This window comes from Elgaria multicarinata, chromosome 3 (assembly GCF_023053635.1).
Source record: "Elgaria multicarinata webbii isolate HBS135686 ecotype San Diego chromosome 3, rElgMul1.1.pri, whole genome shotgun sequence".
NCBI lineage: Eukaryota > Metazoa > Chordata > Lepidosauria > Squamata > Anguidae > Elgaria > Elgaria multicarinata.
This window is the reverse complement of record NC_086173.1, coordinates 107,656,632-107,677,819: the sequence shown is the minus strand read 5'-3', so window position 1 is coordinate 107,677,819 and position 21,188 is coordinate 107,656,632. Positions and strand designations below refer to the sequence as shown.

The 21,188-nt window shown below is 38.7% G+C and overlaps 1 protein-coding gene across 1 annotated transcript in view; it reads right to left on the bottom strand.

Moving 5' to 3' along the window:
* The window catches only part of SLC6A11 (solute carrier family 6 member 11), a 117,911-nt gene extending 97,234 nt beyond the window's left edge, over positions 1-20,677 (bottom strand). Inside the window, exons 1-5 of the mRNA XM_063121220.1 lie at positions 20,503-20,677; positions 19,877-20,109; positions 14,711-14,845; positions 12,669-12,809; positions 10,753-10,843 (exon numbers count right to left, since the gene is read on the bottom strand). Of these exons, the coding sequence (XP_062977290.1) occupies positions 10,753-10,843; positions 12,669-12,809; positions 14,711-14,845; positions 19,877-20,096 (587 nt within the window). The 5' untranslated portion in view covers positions 20,097-20,109; positions 20,503-20,677. The remainder of the gene's footprint in view (positions 1-10,752; positions 10,844-12,668; positions 12,810-14,710; positions 14,846-19,876; positions 20,110-20,502) is intronic.
* Positions 20,678-21,188: the final 511 nt, after the last annotated feature.

Here is a 21,188-nt window from a genome sequence, read left to right as displayed (position 1 = left end):
TGGAAAGTGCTTTTGTCCTTCCAACTAGAAGTAATTCAAAGGAAAATACCAATCAATAAAATGTTATAGTGCTTTACACTGACTTAGTGGTTAGAAATCAGTCATAAGGAATGGAAGAAGTACCAGCAGGAGTGTTGATAATTCTTGAGCACATGCCAAACCAGTTTAGTTATACGTGTACAAAACAGTGGACCTTCAGAGTGTTACGTCCTGATTCTCCCATGTCTGTCCTGAGAGCTCTCGAAAGGTGTGGCCTTGTGTTAAAAGCTGAGACCAAGAAGCTGTCCCCATGCCACAGAGGCATATGCCTGATTACTTGCTGCCTTCTTTTCCTTTCCATTCTGGAAGGACAAGTTCTCTCCTGCAACAGCAACATCATAGACTGGGTTCAGACAACACAATAACGGTAGGTTATTTAACCCACCATGGGTTATTGGGTTGTGTGGAGGGAGGGTTTTTTAGCCAACAATTGGTTATTTGGCTGAAATAACCAACATAAATAACCAACGCTGTGCAGAGTTGGTTATTTGAACCACCACTGGTTATTGTGCTGTGTGTGGAGTGTACCATTGGTTATTTCTTTGGGCACCATCGGTTATTTCGTCAGCCACAGAGTCACAAGGCAGTGGGGATCTCTTGCCCTAATTATGCCTCACACTCTTCTTCTCATGTTCCATTGTCAAAGCCAAGACCTGGAAATGGACTCAGTGTAGCACCGGAATACTCCTGATATGCCACTATTCCTTTCACTTGTCATTTCCAAGGGGAGAGAAAATCTAACCTGCAGCAGCAACTTGCAGGGGAGAGGGGAGGGAGAGGGGAGGAGGAATAACAATTCCAGCACAACTGCTCCCTTCAAAAGTTAACCTTAAGTTTAAATCCCACTAATTCAGGCCTAGAACAATGATTAGTGTGTTACTTGCACCAGTGTATTAACATGTGATTTCTCACCTCACCCACCATAAGGTATTATGTCTTTAAGTTGAATATGTGAAAAATCTGTAAGCCAAAGAAGAACTCAATTTCTAATTAAAATGACACTTTCCTCCTCCTTGTCATACTGTAGTATATTTATAAATAATTAAAAGATGTTAAAATGTAATTTTCTATCTGATTCTACACAAAAGGGAGCATGCAAAGGCCTGAATTTCAGAATCAATGAGCTCTTATGTGCCAGGCTCTTCTTTTTCTTGTAAATATGCCATACCAGGAAACTGGGCTTTGACAAACATCTGGATATAGCTATATACAAGCCATGCTGGATCAGCTTTCAAAAATCTAACACACATAAAAAGAGTTGTTCATCACCCAATTTGTTGAATCTTCTGCACAACAGGAAGACTGACATGCTGAGAAGCTCTCAAAGATAAAAAGATGTGCAACCACAATCATTCCTTTCAAAACATACTTCCAGGAGCAGCCAAAATTAAAGAGTACATTTGGAGAGTTCAGCTTTGCCAATGTCTATATTTACTTATTATTCAAAAGCATGTGTTTAATACCTTTCCAGAAGTCAGAAATCCAAACATGGAAAGCAGATTTATTAGCAATGCTAGAATTTTCATTTTATACAGTTCCAAGTACAGACAGTTGTTGACAGTTTTGGCTTGAGGGAAAATAAAGAGATCCAGAAAGAGACGACTTGGGAATTTTTACAGGCACCTGTTGTGGCTTGCTATCTTGTAACACAGCTAACAGCCATTCAGTAAGTTCAGTCATATTAATGCATTTCTTCCCCAGGTTGACTGGGTCCAGTCTGCAAGAAGTACTCATAACATTCAAAGTTGCATCAATCCAGAAGAGCATTTACAAATCCTTCACAACCATCCTGTGTCATCACTGCCTTGTCACAAGTAAAGCTATCCTTAGATTACCAATTTCATGGAAGGCTTACAGGGCATACTAGTCAGGAAGCTAGACAAGCTTGTTTCTGTTAAGCAACACCAGAAACAGAAAACTCCAGATTCCACCCAGAAACAACTAAAATCCATGCCACCTAGTGAATACACTTTACAATGACATTAAAGACACATATTCCCTTTTTGTTTAAAGAAACCAATTAAATAAAAGACCTGTGCACAGAAGAAGAAAAAAAAGCATTCACTTCAGAATCTGTCTCATTTCCTCAGATAAAAAGTTGCCTCAGTTTAGTGGCTTGAATTAACATCATGCTTCACCTGAAATCTGAGAGCATCATCACACGGGCTTCTTCTGCACACAGCAAGAGATAGTGGCAACTTCCATCTTTAAAAATAAGTTGGACTTACTGGGGTGTTTTTTTGTGGCGTGAAGAAAGCTAGAAGGAGTGGGAGGTGCGTGGGAGGCAGACGATTTCATGAGGGGGACCCGCGAAAATCCATGAATATCTAGCAACGAGCATACAATAAAACGTTCGTCTGATGGATCTTTAGGCAAATGGTCATTTTCTTCACTACAAGGGGAAAGTCAACAAATTCTTATTCAGAATTAGATGGAATTTGCAAGCATAGTGGCCTCTTCTGAGTGGATGAAGCATATCACATTTCAGACAAACAAGTGCAGGGACCATTCCTAAGCATCTCTTGCCAGGTGGTTCAAAATCCTGCTTTAGTAGAAGTAGTCATGTGTACTAAGGAGAAGGAAATTCCAGTTAGCAAGGGAGCTGTCCAACAAGGAGCACAGCAAGAGAAAGGTAGTTTCAGCAATGGCTAGGCTCTAACTGAGCAGATTTAAGGGTGATGCTGTTGTCCCACCCTTCTTGGTGTGTCATTAGGAACCTGCTCAAATGCATGCTTCCTCCTCACAAGTAGGACTCAAGGAAATTTGATATGCTGCCAGGTGGGCTCTGGCTCTCCACCTGAACAAGCTGCTGCCTGTGCTCCAAGGATCCTGGGAGTGATCCTGGTGAGTTTGCAGTGGACTAAACAGGCCACTTCGGCTCTTCCAACTTTATGGCCTCCTTAAAGCCTCCTTTATGGCCTCCTCTTCCAACTTTATGGCCTACCATCTTCCTAGGTAGTGGTCTTGGGATCACCACTGAAACCTTCTGACTCTGATTCACCCCCCAAATCACTAAGGCCAGTGATAAAATCCTCCTCCAAGGTCTCATCCAGTTCCAGTGTGGCCCTGCCAGGAAAGTGGTGGAACACAACAGCTAGGCACCTTTAAAGTATTTTTTTAAGGTTTTGTGGTCAATTTGTGTGAACATGAAATATAGAGGTGATCTTAGATAAGTTTCCTGCAAAAATTCAGAAGGACAGGTGCAGGGGGGTAAGGAATTATGAATTAAAAATGGTATTTGAGGCTTAAAAATATTTTTTTGCTTGTTCAATTTATACTAATGACCCAGAAAATGAAACAACTTCTGAAAAATGTTCTTCCTACGTCCATCCCAAAAACACTTTGATTTGGATGTAAAAGAAGAACCCTGGTAAAGTAATTCCCGGATTGGTTTCTAGAACTGTCAGGCAGGAATGTTAAACACCTGGGAACATCCTTTTGGGACAATTGATCTGGAGCATGGCAGAGAAAAGCCAGAGGGAGAGAAATAAGCTAGTGGGATCCAGAAAGGAAGCTGAAGCAGGAGCAAATCTGAGAGCTGCAAAATGTCAGCGGGGACAACCGAGTAGAAGCAAGCAGTGGCTGTCCAGAGGAAGAGAAGAAGGCTGATAAGGGAAAGAGAGCTGCAATCACAGAAGTAAAAGCTGACAAGATCTGCAAGGAGAAGAAGACGACCTCTACTGTAGTCCCACAAGAGAGCTGAAGCCATTTTTGTCAGCTACAAGAAGTTGAGTTCAGGAAGCTCTGTGTCTTCTTCAGGGTGGCAAAAGAAAGACCTCTTCTGGGCTGAATTTTCACCACAGTGACCTTGACCAAAAGAAAGACTTCAGCATAATTCTCTACACTAATCTGTGACTGCTAACTTGGAAGAGCCTCTCCATTTTTTGCAGCAAAAGAATGGAGCTAGGAAGGAACATTTGGCCCTGCATTATTCCAGCCACTCTGCAGACTTTCCATAGATATTTGAGAGCATGGAACTGCAAAGAGAAAAACTCTGCAGAAATAAAGGGATAGGTTTTAAAACCTACTTAGTTATAAACAGCACTGAATCACATAACATGATTTAGATTTTTTTTAAGGTCCCAGGTTTTTTAAACTTGTAATTTTGACAGTGTTCAAAAGGCAAACATTTCCAGATTTGTATGCCCAAAGTCCTTGTCATCACTCCTCATTTCATAGCAGAACCCATGGAACTCTAAATAGAAAAGAATAGTATTTCAGAAATTCCATAAAAATGGAGTATTTCAGGATGTAGGCTCTGCATTAAAATGTTTGCATTGAATGTTCTGCAAAATATTTTTCTTCTATTTTTCCATTCGAAAAATTGTGTTTAAAAAAATTGGGTGAAATAATTTCTAGTGTGCATTGCGGTAAGAACTAACAGAGTTCTCAGCTTATTTGAAATCCACATTATCAATGACTTACTATAATTCAAAACCTTGCTCAGTATCAAAGAGAAGGTAGCTCAGCCCCATAAAATGCTTTCAAATAAAATCAGGCAAGCTCATGGTTTCAAGGCAAAAACCCAGAGAAAAAACTTGTGTGCATCCAAATGAAAGAATGTTTTCACACGGCCTTCTGTGAACTGAACACAAACTGACGAGTCTGGCACAGCACAATGTTCTTCAAACCAAACACAAAAAAGGCCCAGTCCGCAGAGGAACTCAATGAGTGTGTGGGTGCTAAGTGCACCAGGATCAGGCCCAAACTTGCTAATGACTTTTTATAGGATTGTGGGGATTAGTAACAATGTGTCTCCTGCAGTTATTTGCAACCTGAATGAAGCAGGAAAAACTCCTTTTGACTTTGAGAAGTTTTTTTTTTTAACCTTTTCTGTCTACAGACCATAGTGCCTATTCCTTTGACAAAAAATGTTTTTCTCACTGGGTTTACTTGGAAACACGAAGGATATGCCACCTCCTCCAGTGAATGACAGGCTAACAACTAGGTCTTCTTTAGCCGAGGTCTGGGTTGTTACTTAGCTAACAAAGGAGACTATTGAGGTGGAAATAACTTCACCACCATGTCACCTCCGTTTACCCAATTCCTTTTCTAAGAAGCAGTAAGCTCTATTTCCAGGCCATGGTAAAAGACTTAAACAGAGCCAGCAAGCAGAAATGACATCAATGGGTTCCCTCAGCTGCACCCTCTCACTTGCTAGAAGATTCCCTTCCTGGTATGAATGTTTACTTGTCAAGCGGGTTTGAGCCCCATCCTGTTCATCATGTATACCTTATCTGTTTTCAGTATCACACTTGTAAAACCCAAAGAACTGGCAGCATCAATACACATCATGGCCTGGATATGCTGATGCAAGTCTACAACTATATTTTTAACAAAACTTTGACCTTGATTGTCATATAAGCATCACAACGCATCAGAGAAGAAGCTTCAGTGCAGAGGGGTGGGGATTACACTTCACTGGTCTTTTGCAAATCCAGACAGGGCATTCCCATTGGCCCTCATTCCTTGTGTAACTAAGAGAAAGCTATAAACATGGTATGTGTCCAGTTGTGTTCCTCCCTAATTCCTGCAAGATGTCATGCTGGTACCAGACACTCCCACATTACCCTGCCACAGATTCTCCCATAACAAGTGCTCACAACTGAAGATGTAGGTCAGTCAGTAGATAATGGAGTGTTACACTGAACAACATATTATACAGAGCATTATAATACAAAATATAAGATCATTAAGAAGTCATGGTATATATATAACAACCAGACTTGAATTATATGACAAAAGGCAGGCATAAATGTGGAAGCTGGATGGCGAGAGCACAAGCCTATCAGTTTTCTTGGACTTCTCACTGGCTTTTGATACTATTTCCCACAGGGGTTTATTTTGTTCCCCATGTTGTTTAATATCTACATAAAACCTCTGGAGATGTCATTTGGAACTTCGGAATAAGGTGCCACCAATATGCCAATGACACCCAATTCTTTGTCACCTAAATCTTGAATGTTGCCTGGCTTTGATAATGGGCTAGATGAGGGTTGAAGTTAAACCCAGAAAAGATGGAGGTGCTGTTGGTCTGGAATTTAACTTATTTTTGAAGGGCTGTGCTTCCTCTGAAGGATCAGGTTTATAGCTTGAGAGTGCTTCTTGATCCTATGCTATCCCTAGATCTTCAGGTGGTGGTAGTAGCACAGAATGTGTTTGTACAATTACATTTGGTTTGCCAGCTGCAACTCTTCCGGAATCAATCTGACTTGGCAACAGTGACCCATGCCTTGATTAAGTAACATTTAGACCATTGCATTGTGCTTTATGTGCACCTACCACTGAAGAGCATTTGAAAGCTTCAACTGATATAAAGTGCCATGGCTCAGCCATGAACTGGTGCACGGTATCAAGGTCACATCATCCCAGTAATGAAAGATCAGCACTGGTTGCCAACTGTTTTGGGGGGCTCAATTCAAGGTATCGGTTTTAACCATTAAAATCCTAAAAGGCTATCTAAGGAACTGTCTGTCTTGAGTATTAGGATCTGAAGCAGAGGCTGTTTTGTGGACGCCATTAACCACAAAAGTCCATTTGTGGGGCATAGTTTGTATCATCACAAAACTACGGAACACTGTCATTAAGAACTGATTGGACTCCACTCTCTTGGACTTTGGAAAGACTCATTGTTTTCAATTGGCCTTTTAAAACGTGTAGTTTTTATGTTCTTGGTTTTTAATGTCTTAATATTTGTTTTTCATTGTTATAAACCACCCGGATTATTATTTTTAGCAAATAAGGTGGTATAAATCCTGAATTAGTAACTTAGTAACTTATTAAAATGATGCCAATTTCAATCTTTATCCAACCTGCAGAGCTCATATGGTGTCACCTACTATTATATCATGACATACATGACCAGTATTATTTGTAGTGGGCCATAATGGAATGTGTGTCTATGCACAGTGCAGTGTGATAGTGAATTAAATTCTTCCTGAATGGGAATGGGCACTTTCTCCAGTTTCATGTGCCTCCACCTTTATCAAAATCTAGCACCATTTGTCAACAGTAGTCAGAGTTCTCATTCTTCTCTTCTGATTTTATGAAATTTCACAAAAGCAGAAGTAAAGAAAACTGGGTGATTATGTATCATACATTTTTTTAAAACAAAGATGGAAGTCTTGGCATGCACAGGATGCATTGTGTCAAAGGCTTTTTTTCATACTTTCATGCCACAACATATGGGAATGAGTTCACTTAAAATGAAGCGCAGTTACAGCCCTAGTATACGGAATTGGACTATAGGTTTCCAGAAACATTCCCACACTACAATCTAATGTCAGATATAAAAAAATCTTCCTTAGCATCTCCACACACCCAACACACAAATATTAGTCTAGAACAGTTCCTTATGAAACTAATTCCAAAGCATGTATCTTCTTTGGTTAGTTAGAACTGATGCAAATATCTACAGTTTTATTCATTCTAAATTTCTACTTCCCTTCCTTAATCTCTTATTAAATCAAAGTTAAAATGTAAAGTACTTTTCCAAGCCACTAATGCAAATGTTTAATATTCATTTCCTCTGAATTTGCATCCATGCATTCTAAATCCATCAGATGTCAAGATGATAGTGAATGTTAATTTTAGTTTAGAAAAAACACACATTTAAATCAACTGTGTGTGTTCTATATTTAGGTGAACCTCTCTCCCTCTCTGCACACCAACGAGCCCTTCAAAGAGTATGCCTTTATAACAGTGGCACAGTGATTTGTTAACAAGAGCAATAGTAAATACTATTTTCAGGTGGCAACTGTATTAATTTAGTAGAAAATAAATTTTGGCAGGTTCCTCTTAGGTTCCTCTCTATCTCTTTAAATATTTGTAAAAAAAATTGTGGCTACTGCATATGCTGCTGATACTTGTGAAGGTGTGATACCTTAATCTCTTTGCTTCCAAAATTATGTCTACTGAGCACAACATGACTACTGGTGGTTGGGTGGGGGAATCATAGAGTACCTGCCCAACATTTATTGAAATGAAAGCTTGAATTTCTCATCAATCATTTAAAATCAGGACTTAGTGGTTCATACACACAATTTATTCCTCTTCTGAAATATAATTCTGGGTAAAAAAAATGCTTCAATTATTCAAATTTTCACAAGCAATTTAGTACAAATAAACTGCCCTGACAACAAGGAAATTAGCTTAGCATAATTACTGTCATTTAATAGAATCATTGCCTACGCTCTGTGTTTGGACTGAATGATTACAGCTCCAAAACATATAGTTAATAGAAATAGAGTTCTGTCCAGGTTGTATCTCTTCATCGCAAACAATGCAACACGTCCCAAAAGCACTAACAGTTAATCCATTTCCTAGGTTATGTCGCTAGTAGTGAACACAACTATGCTATTTTAAAAACAAAACAAAAAAACAGCTAATACTACACAATGTTTTCTTAAAAAACTGATGGCTAAGCAATTGTTGGAAAAACAATAGACTGCTGTAAAATGTGCCTGCCACAAGAGCAGCTCCTCCCCTATGGTGTGTAAATAGTCAAAGACTGGTAGCAGAAGAGGACACAGAAGCTCTACTCTACACCTGAGGAGGTAACTTTCACCTCCCTGTGTTTTTGTCAAATGCAAATACTCCATATAAAATTCATAGCAGCAGATGGCCTGAAATAAAATAACACATGAACAAAACTCTTGTGCATCCCTCTCCTAATGATTTTAAAATACAAGGAAAAGATTACAAAAGACTTTTGTGAGAATTTTTTTAGCCAGCATAGATGACACAGCAACACAAACACAAAGAAAACATTGAACCACTGTCAGTGAATCAAGTAAAGCAAAACCAGCACTTTAGCATAATCATTTTCAAAAATTAGAATACTATCAGAATGCAACCAGAGCCAGAAATCAAACTAAAGGCAACAAAGCTCTTAAACTCCAGAAAAAGCTTGGGTAAAACTAACATTTTTATTGTAATGCACACCATTTCCTAACAACTAATACTCTTGGGCTCAGAAGGGAATGCCAAAATGTCACAATCTCAAAGTCCTCCAACACATCCTCAGATAATTCAGTGAAATTACAGGGTCTCAAGTAACACCCCATCTGCTGACTTCAGAGAACAGATTTTGGGAGGTGTAGGAAATATTTCACCCTTCCTGTTGCACATGCAACCACTAGTGTGCCATATCCCAAATATTTCAGTTTTTAAAGGCTGGGTATCTAGTTTGTCTGCTTTCTCTATTTCTTGTTGGGAAATGGGAGGTATATATAATTATAGTGAATCAGAACTGATGAAATCCCAGTGCAAAAAACGAAATAAAATACTATTTGCAAAGGTAATGCTACACAACATTTTCTTAAGAAAAACACCAGATGACTAGGGTATCTCAAATTAGCAAATCTCTCTTCTTTCTAGCTATTTTAAGTGTTTAACACATTTAAATAATCAAATTCAACCTGGCATCCCCTTGCACATGAGCATTTCACAAATTTGCCTTTAGTTCTGTACCCCATCTTCAAAACAAAATATGCCAGCCATACCAAAACAGAATGTCTAAATGCTTTAAGTAAAAAGTAAAATTCTGAATTGGTGTTTGTCTTAATGGGTCTCCATGATTCACTGGGTACCTTCCAACTGTTATAATTACATTATTTTACAACTGGCACATATAATGCCTGATCATGAAGTCAGTAATGAGTACCGAGTTAAAGACAATGAGTTTTATTATACTTAGAGTAAACCTATTGAAATCAATGGGATTGCAGTTAGTTATAATTAGATCTAGATCCAATCACTTCAGCTTTTAGCTATCATGACTATGTCCCAATGAAACAAGTTAGCTGTGACTAACACGAAGCCCCGCTGTTTTCAATGGGACTTGCAGTGCACTCCTAATAATGTAAGGGCTGCACCAGCCAGTAAGTACGGTTATCCCTAGCTGTATTGTCTTATAATTAGGCTGCTAAAAATGATTAGGCCACTATAAGTTGATAGTTTTAAATATAAAGCAATAAAATGTCTTTTAAAAACTTGTCCAAACTTAGGAATTGTGGTGTACTTTATTTTTCTCAGAATAAACTAACAAATTATTATAGTTGGTGAAACAAACATTTTAACAAAAACAATTAATGATGATGTAATGAATCACATAGACAGGATTTCAATTTATACATACTCAGAAATCCAAAGAAAGGATTTATTGTTATGGTCAAATAACAGTCGTTTTCACATCTGCTTAAAAGTAATATGGTTAATAATAATTACCTATCTCCAAAAGCATGAAACGTGCTTGTATAAACGTGTTCATTCATCTTCCTTATCTCTGAAATTCTATTTTCCTGTCTTCTATTAAATAGGCAGTTACTGGTGTTATTCGTAAGAAAATATATTACTCTCTCTCCCCAGCTTGCAGTTTCAGTTGGAAGCTATTTTCACATATAATTCACAAAGGTTATGCACTGAGATATGTTCTATAATATTAGGAAATAACAATTATTCTTCCCTTTGGGAACATGTGGCTTAGTATTGCAAGCACTCATTCCCAAAGGAAAGAACAATTGTTATTTCCTATTATTACAACAGAAAAATCCACAATATTACCTTTGTTAATTATATGTGAAAACAACTTCCAACTGAAATTCTGACATTTCCAGAGGGTGATGTCTTGCTATTCACATTTGCTCCAAACTTTTGTTTTAAAAGAGAATTAATGACCTCATTAATTTAGAATAAAAGTTTGATTATACTTACTCCCAAAATTCCATGACTGGAGAAGTGGCATTCTGCAAATATTGTTGAGTGCAATTGCTCATATTAATTTTTTGAAATTCCACACAACGCTCTGTAAAAGAACAACAAAAATATGCTGTGATTTTTTTCTTAAACTTTCAAGTCACTTTGAATTTGTTAGGATTATGGCTACAAAGGTTTGAAAACAAGATTTTGTTATATATTTTGGTAAGAAATTCACCGGTCCCCTGCAGAAATGTATTTTCTAATTGCTTTTTGTTTGTTCTGTTGAAACTGCAATAACCAACCCACAGTAGAAATAGACTTTGACTTGCTCTGATTATTAGAGAGTTAAAACATGCATGCTGTTCAATTCCCAGTGCCTATCGTGGGCTTGGGAATCACTTTGTACCATCAGCAACTTAACAATAGACTTAATATGGCAACTGAGAAAGCTACTATTTGACACACTTATCTCTGGCTTCAGAAAAATGAGGAAAAGAGATCAAAGCTATTCTCCATAATAGAATTGACACATACTATTTGGAAAGTGTTCAATATTGGCTAAGTGTTCCTAAGCAGATGCCAGAAATGACGCTGAATCCCTATCATCTCTGATGGACTTGATGCAAGACTTTTAATTTACCAATGCATCAAAGATCTGAATAAAAATCCAGAATTGAATCCAAGTATGGGGGTGGAAGATAACAATTCTTACTAAAGTTAAAAGGCTACAGATATTAGATTAGATTAAAACAACACATATATAATTTAAGTATCCGAGGCAGTAAGCCTGTGTGCACCAGTTGCTGGGGAACATGGGTGGGATGGTGCTGTTGCACCATATCCTGCTTTGTTGGTTCCTGTTGACAGCTGGATGGCCGCTGTGTGAACAGAGTGCTGGACTAGATGGACCCTGGGTCTGATCCAGCATGGCTCTTCTTACGTTCTTAAGATATTCTGACCCTACTTTCAAGCACAATGCACTAATTCAACGATGGTCTTGAATGTTACCGGGGTTGGGGGGGAGTATCTGTTTATATTTTACATCATAACTAAACTCACAGGTGAATTAATGTTTGGTAAAGTATTGTGTGGGGTCTTTTGCAGAAGCATAAAGGCTTTTCCATCTCCTCTTCTCCCTGCACTACACAAAAAGCCATTTCTAAATATAAGGGAACCATGAGAACACTTCTGTTAGGTACACAGGCAAATACCAGAAGTAAAAAAAAACTGCTCTCCCCTGCCTTTCCTGATTCAAGATTGGAAGCTCTTTGTTTTAGTGCAAATGCACTAGACTCTCTGAATCCCAGGCCACTAACACAACATCCAGATACAAAGTTTAATAATCCAAATATTTATAAGAGTGAACACATGCATAGTAAAACACAATATCATGATGTTACTTTTGGTTGGCACATAACGTTATATTTTGGCAGGCTTTATTATTGATGGGTTTGGTTGTTGTTTTAAAAAGGAAGAGTGTAAGCTCCCTTAATGTTTACAATGAATCAGGGTATATGTTCATAAAACTGATAGCTGAATAAATAGATTCTGTGACACCAAGGGTAAAAACCCTAAATAATATATACTACCCCAATTTTTAATTAGCAAAAAATTAAGGAGCATATTGCATATCACTTTCAAAAATGATGTATGGATAAGACAGTAAAAAATTTAAAAAAATAATACTCACTATTTAAATGTTTAAATGGTGATAAGAAAAAAGTTATGAGACAAGATTTGAATATATAACTTTCATTCATAAATCAACATTGATTACTGGAATCCATGTTTAATACCATACTGCACCACAAATCATAATAATAAGCTAATTTCCACCATCATATTGTTGACCTCATAAACATTTAATTAGAGAATTACTCTGCTGTTCTTTCAATGTATTTATAAATGCAATAGCTTCACTGTGCCCCTACCTGTATTCCATTCATGCCCACAGGTTGCCCAGGGAAGTTCTGTAGTAAAGCAGTTAAACAGATAGAAGATAGCCCATGCTAAAATGATGATGTAGTAAACATTCAAATGTGCCTCAATAACCTGAGTAGCATATCCTATACCTGCAAAGGACAAAGACATGGATTAATTTAACTCTTAAGGGAAACAAAGAATACCAAGTCAGACACTAGTTGTTGGTTCAAATTCTAAGATTCTCAGCCCTTACTTGTTTCAGTCCTTACCATTAAAATGAAAACAGAATTGTAACATGTATATCAAAGCTGTAAGGAAGTACTGTTTTTCTGGGCTCCTTGAACAGATATGATAAATTGGGTTGTGGGATGAAAGAAGGCAGGTGCTGAAAGAACCAGGGCTTCGCAGTGTTTTAAGTGTATGAGTTGTGTTGGAGGATCAGGCATGTTAAAACACTTTGAAAGAGATTTTTCATGACCTTCTTTCAGCAATGAAAGAGGAGGGCACATTCTAAATTAGATTTATTAGGTGGATCCACAGTTGGCCACAGAATCAGACTCTAAGAGTGCTTATCAATGGTACCTTCTCAAACTGGGGGCAGGTAATGAGTGGGGTACTGCAGGGCTCAGTCCTAGGCCCAGTGCTCTTCAACATTTTTATTTATGATTTGGACGAGGAGGTGCAGGGAACGCTGATCAAATTTGCAGATGACACAAAATTGGGTGGGATAGCTAATATCCTGGAAGACAGAAGCAAACTTGAAAGTGATCTTGATAGGCTGGAGCGCTGGGGTGAAAACAACAGCATAAAATTTAATAAGGATAAAGCCAAGTTCTACACCTAGGAAAAAGAAACCAAATGCAGAGTTACAAGATTGGCTCAGCAATACTACAAGCGAGAAGAATCACAAGCTGCATATGAGCAAACAGTGTGATGTGGCTGCAAAAAACATGAATGCTATTTTGGGCTGCATTAATAGAAGCACAGCTTCCAAATCATGAGAAGTACTGGTTCCCCTCGATTTTGCACTGGTTAGGCCTCATCTTGAGTGCTGCATCCAGTTCTGAGCACCTCCCATCAAGAAGGATGCGGACAAGGTGGAGGGGGTTCAGAAGAGGGCAGCAAGGATGATCAGGAGTCTGGAAACAAAGCCCTATGAGGACAGACTAAAAGAACTGGGCATGTTTTGCTTGAGAAAAGAAGACTGAGGGGAGACATGATAGCACTCTTCAAGTACTTGAAAGTTTGTCACAAAGAGAAAGGCAATGATCTCTACTTAATCATCCCAAAGTGCAGGAAATGGAATAATGGGCTCAAGTTACAGGAATCCAGATTCCAGCTGGACGTCAGGAAAAACTTCCTGACTGTTAGAACAGTACAACAATGGAACTAATTACCTAGGGAAGTTGTGGGCTCTCCCACACTAGAGGTATTCAAGAGGCAGCTGGACAGCCATCTGTCAGGTATGCTTTAAGGTGGATTCCTGCATTGAGCAGGGGGTTAGACTCAATGGCCTTATAGGCCCCTTCCAACTCAATATTCTATGATAAATTAACAATAACAAAGCATTTAACTAGTAGTTTCCCCTAAATTATTCAAATGGTTCTCATACATAATCTGACTGTAAGATAGACCAGTGTGATAATCCTCATACTAGAGATGGGCTGGGAGGAAGGTGAGACTGTGACTTGCCTATTCAGTATGTTCATGGATGTAGTTGGTTTGAACTTGGGATTTCTGAGTTTATAGCTCATGCTCCTCAACACTATGAGGAGTTTGGATATTAAAGGCACCAGTCAGAGAAGTGTGCATACAGAGACAACTAGATTATTAGTTATTTTTGGTGGAGGTAGAAATAAAAATTACAACCTCCATTTGTAGAATGGTAAAATAAAAAAATTGTAAGATATCTTCAAAACTCATGAACGCTCTTTTTCATGTATCTACATGTACGTAGGCATATATATATATATACACACATACACACACACACACACTAACATAGAGAGAGAGAGAGAGAAAACAAGGAAAAAGGAAAATAGAACTGTACCTTCAAACAATGGACAAACTTTTCTCCAGCATGTAATGCCTCCTTCGCTAGTGAACTGTCCCAAGGCAGTTTCCAGGAAAAACACTGGTATTCCACAGCAAATGAAGAAAATCACATAGGGTACGAGAAAAGCACCTAGAAGGAAATACAGCATAGGGATTACTTAGTTTACATCTAGTTCCTTAAATATAAATTGTTTAATTTCATGTATACATTCATTGTACAAGACTACTGTGTATAGCACCACTTTCTTATCTTACTTCAAACAACAGTCTCTTATGAGTAGCATTGCAGACACAAAAGAATGTCCATGCAAGTAATGATGCAAAGTAATTTTCCTTTGGCCTTGAATTTTCATTAATTGATTTTTGTGACAAAATTTTGCTTTACTTCATCCTTAGACCTTAGAATTATGTGGTAGATAGGCTGGTTTTAATCTACAACTGGCCATTAAATTTATAATATTTTTGGACTTCCACACCATCCATCTTTAAAGTGTGGGTTATAACAATTTTATACATATCAGCATTAAAATGATTCATAATGCAACAGAATGCATATATTATGGAGAATAAAGCAGTAAAATACAGATGCAGCCAGAAACTATACAATCATCAGACAAGTTTTATTATTTTAAATCAGCATTTTCTGTTCATCAGCAAAGCCATCAGCACTAACTCCACATACATTATAAACAGACAAAGCCTCATGACTCTATGAAGCTTTAATGCATGTAATACTTACTCTACTTTATTATGTCATAAATAAAACTGTACTGGTCTGTTATCAGCACAAACTGTACATGTCTATTCAAAACTAAATCTCACTAAGTTCAACTTCCTGCTTAGTATGTATAAGATTGCAGTCTTCATGTTTCATTATCAATGCGCCATTGACACAGAGCTAGAGAAGAACACATATTGCACAGGCCATTCGGATGCCACTAAAAATGACCTCCCTGTGAGAAGATAGTTATTCTGTATTGCTTGTTTTATCTTGTACACTGCCTTGAGAGGGTTTCATCCTTAAAAGCAACCTAAAAATAATTTTAAATAAATAACTAAGGTAAACTAAGTATTTAGGCCCAGTTCACAACCCAGTTAATCCTGGGTTGTTTAACCCATATGCAATCCAGAGGTTCTTGGTTTGCATGTCACAAAACAACCTAGAAACAGGGTGTTGCTGGGTTGTTAATTAAAAGCAGATATTATGAACATGCAGTTCATGCACTCTGCTTTGTCCCCACAATTTTTGGATTAAACAACCCAGGAATTGCTGGTGTAAGGTGTAAACTGGGTTTTAAGGTGCAATCCTATACACACTTTGCTGGGAGCAAGCTTCATTGAGCTCAACAGGGTGTACTTTTGAATATGTGTGTATAGGATTGCAGCCTTTACTTCATAGATACAAGCCATCAATTTGAAAGCTTCCACACTTCAGTACTACAAAGAATGTAAAATTGGAGTATGGAAGATCCCATGATGACCATGGCCCATTTGGCCATGATGACCATGGCCCAATATACCATATATTGGAATAGGTAATAACATTTAAGTACACTTCCTTTAGAAAAATACATTTGGACCAGCAGTTTAATTTTGCAAATCTTGCAGTGTAAGATACTCCGGCTATTGGGCGGTATAGAAATGTAATAAATAAATAAATAAATAAGTGTAAGGCAAAATCATAGATGAGATCTTTACTCACAAATCCCTTTTACTCTTGGCTATACTTCTGTAATAACTTCCATTGACCACCTACTGAAACACACTGTTTCAAGATTTCTCAAAATATAGCATTCTGGTTCTATTCTAGATGAAGAAAAGCTACCTCATCATAAAATAAAGGAATAAGTATGCAAATAAAGGAAAATAAAGCAATAAGAGTGCAATCCTATGCATGTTAGACATAAAAAAGTCCTACAAAAGTCCTACATGCTTGCTGGGAGATGCTGTAAGCTGTAGGACATTTTTCTGCCTAAACATGCATAGGGTTGTACCCTAAAAGGGCTTCTTGACAATCTGAAAGGGAGTATAATCTACAAAGAGAATAAGACCATGAATGGAGATATGGGGGTTTTAGAACCCAAAGAACAGAAAAAAAATGAGTTTATCACAATGGTGAAGTTCATGGAAGTGCCATCTTCTCAAGTATGTCATTTTTCACAATTAAGAACATCTGATCAGGGTAAATTCTGCTTTCCAGAATCACTTAAAAGCTCATCCAACTGCTCTCATCAAAACAATGTTGTATAACCTGTTCATTTTTCAAGTCTGTTCTACATTATTTTACAAAGATTGCATTCCTAAAACTACTCAGGATCAGGCTTTATATCAAAAAGGATGTTCCTCTATGTCCCCCCAAAAGTGTAATGTGTCAATTCCTCAAATCAAGCTTTTTTTAATGCCCTGATTTAAACAATGGGAACAGAGTTTATTTCTTTAATTATGTGTATGCTAATAAAATGACAAATTATCCATTCATAATTTTTGAGGAAGTATTATTAACACTGGAAAAAAATCTGAATAAATCTAACATTGCATTAATCACTGAAACGTATGCTTAGCAAGTCAATTAAATACTAGAAACTTTCTTTGTTTGAATTTTAACTTCTTATTTTACCCAGATAAATCTAAACTTAGGGGTGGGGGGATTTGGTTGGTCATCTAGCATAAAAATGCCTTATTCAGGTTCTTCACTAACTTATAAAAACAGCACAAGGAATAATCAATCAGTAATCAACAAGAATCATTGTTAGAACAGAAGAGTTCATTTCATCTAGTTTTTCTGCTACTGTGTAGCAACAGAAGGCAATATAGAAACACAAATGCACCAATTCACTGCACGTTTTAGAAATGTAGGAAACCAAATAAGCCAAATTCATCTTGCTGATTCTCAACAAGAACGATTCTAGCACTGTTGGCACAAAAAACAAATGTAAAGAATGGCACTTTCTGTCCTGCTTTTGTATAAGGCTACCTAACACACTGTTTTCTTCATGTTGTTTTATAAGTCCAAATCCCATCTATTTTGGCAGTATCCAAAACTTTCCAAGTATAGAAAAAGGCAACATAACTACACCTGAGGGCTTAAAGTAGCCTTCCCCAACTTGGTACCATCCAGATTTATTGGAATTCCCATCAACCCCAGCCAGCATGACCAATGATTAGGAATACAGGGAGCTGTAGTCAAAAACATCTGGAGGGAACCAGGTTAGGAAAGCCCAGCTTAAACACACCTGGTGAAAGTTTTGACTATCCCCTGCCTCTTCAAGAGCAGGACTCTTCTGCCATATCACAACCTAATTACCATATGGCATGGGAAGATGCTCTTCAGAAAAGAATCCAACTCTCCCCTCAGACACATGGAGCTAGTTGCATGCTTTAAAGATCAAGTCTTAATTATTCTTGCTTAGAAGGTTCCTCCTGTATTCATTGGACTTTTCTCACAAATGTGCATATAGAATCAGTTTGAGGGACTTTTGAGTGGGTATACTAAATGTCTACAGCATGTCTTTTCTTTTGATTGATATTTCTACTGAAGCTATATCATGCAAGACACATTTATTCATAACTGTCAAACATCCCATGCATGTGATGCTAGCTAACGATAAATAACACCTAGAATATTTGTATTTCATAATCTAAGGATGTTGCTTTCTTTCCTGAGTTACGTTTAATCTTGCCTCACAACTCTATGTACTATTATTTAGAATTTGTAACAATAGGTCCCTTCATTGGCCTATAACCCACTCTTACTTCCTCTTTCCATTAATCATTAAGCACTGCCATGCTATGATAGTGCAGTAGTCCATCTAGTTCAGTATCCTGGACAAGGTCCAAAGAATCATGCAACTAGTTCTGCACACCCAAGACAGCTTTGACTTATCGTTCTCCAACAGCAGTGCCCACACAGCAAAACACTATTGAAACAGCTTCCAAAGTATTTATTATTATTATTATTATTATTTAACACGGCATGGCTTTAATGTTTACTGTTCAAAGAGGAAATAAACTGGAAAATCCAACAGATCCTCACATGTGTCCTGACCTTTGACTCCAATAAACAAAGCAAGATGGAACTATCATTTCATGCTGAGTGTCTCAAGCATTCAGTGGTTTCCTTTCTATTAATGTTATGGCCACAAGCTAAAATAGGGAATCAGCTTATATGCACACTTAATTCTGTGTTGAAGTATGGCTGATGGTTAAATATCTGATTACTGTCATGGCTAGTAACCTATGATATAATCACTTTTAAAGCCATTTAAAGTGGATGGTCATCCACAGGTTTTTATAAATTAAGTGCATGCACCAAAGACAAGATTTGATTTGGATCCCATTCCAGAATTTTAGAAAGTGGGTCAATTCCCCTCAGATTCCTTAGGGCATAACCAACTTCACCTCAGATCTGAAGCAAAGATTGCTTTAGAAATCCAAGGCTTCATATGTCTGCCCTCTGACCTATGTAGGGAATTGAACAAAGGGCTATAATGTTTTTGCTTATGGACAGAATTGGACTTCTAGGCATAGGCAGGGGCTTCTTGGTGAATGAAATAGGTGCAGGGGTTTCTGCATTAGATTACTTTGTGTGTGTAAATGCTGGATTACAAATGTATCACACAGATACACATACCCCTACAGTCAATATTACATCTTCCTTCATTGTCTACCATCCATCTGGCGAAATATGGTCTTGTCTACAAAAGCTCCTTCCACAATAAATGCATTCTTCTTTGAAATCTTATTACTAGAACAGACTAACATAGATTTTCTTCTGGGTTTTCTCTAAAATCTATCATGTTCCTTAGTGGCAAGCTCTAGGACAAAGGATCTGGTTGAAAGCTAAAACTCATTTCTACAATTAAAAGATGAAAAACAAACTTTCAAAGATATGCCATGAATCTATGTTCACTATATTTTCCAGTCTAATTAAGCCCATGTACCTGTGTCTACATATACACCTGACTCTGCTGCAGTCAATATTTCTGACAGCGTTGAATTTCATATCACAGACTGAGTGACTTGCAGATCATACACACCCTGCCTGAATGCTACCATACCAACATACCAATATCTTTTTTCACGTTAAGGAAATTGCAACCTTTTGGAGTTGTTGGCAGGTTACACAGCACGTGCAAGCTATGAATACAAGATGCCATCTTACCGCCTCCATTTTTGTAGCAGAGATATGGGAATCGCCACACATTTCCCAACCCAATAATCTCCCCAGCCACAGAGAGCACAAATTCAATCTTATTGTTCCAGTGGCCTCTTTCATGCACTTTCTTATCATTGCTGTGGACCAAGTTGGTACTTGAGGCTTCAGGGTCCAGAGCATCCTCTGGCTTGCCGTTGATGATAGGAATAGTCTTTTCAGCTGTCATGACTCTTTCCAGCCTGAAAGAAAATATACACACAAAAAACGGGAGGAGAGATAGTAAGGAAGATATATGAATGTTTAGACATTCCTCTCTACTTTGACAACAAGTCGTTTTGCTTTGTATCTCCTGTGTTTCATAAAAGGTCTACAAGTGCATAAGATGCAAACTTTGCAACGCCGCTGCTGCCTGGGCTTATTTCGTTGAATTATAAGTCGATTATTTAGTTAGTTAGAAACAGAAATAGAGACAGGCAGCATGGCACTGTTTCTTTTTCTCAAAATCCCTCGGCAGACCAAGAACGTCAGCTCTGCAAACCCGGCTGTCAGGGACGCCAGGCGCTGCCCTGCAGCCTCCTGCATCTTTCCACCGGCGAGAAGGAGGCCGGGTGCTTCCAACAGCTGCTACTCACCCAGGACTCTGCCTGCGCTGCGGTTGAGGGAGGGAAGAGCTCGGTGCTGGTGCTAGTCTCGCCTCGAGAACCGGCCCTTGGAGCTGCCGCTGTTCGTCCTCGTTGCACTGAAGAGTGGGGAAGGGGGAGCCGAGGAGACGCGAGGCGAGGCGAGCGCCCACGGCGGAGGCGGCAACAGCAACAGCAGCGAGAAGGAAGGCTCGTTCGTGATAGGCAGGGACGCCTGGTCTGCTCCCTGCCCGCTGTTGCTGCCTGGCCGGAAAGGCTGCTGGGTTGCTCCCGAGCTAGCCACGCACGGCTCAGGGGGATTTGCAACTGCTCAGCCTTTGCTGAAGGCAGCTTCGAGCACCCGCCCCCTCGCTCAGCCCACCTCAGCCTGTCCCACCAGCTCTCCCGCCTTCCCTGCTCCCTGCTTGGGTGCCGGGAGAACAGCGCGAGCCGGGGCTCCACCTCCTAATAAACGCTCCTGGCTGAGGAGCAGCAGAAGCCTCCCCCGCACACCCACCTCCCATACCTACCCCATTCCATGCCCACCTCTAGCAGGCCTGCCTAAACCAACCACACGCGCCACGTGCTTGGAAAGGGAGGCTGACTGCTGCCGCGGTTGTTGGCAAAGAAAAGCAAACACCAGTCGAGGGGTGAGGAGAAGCAATTAGACAGTAAACGACCATCTTTCCTCTTTATGC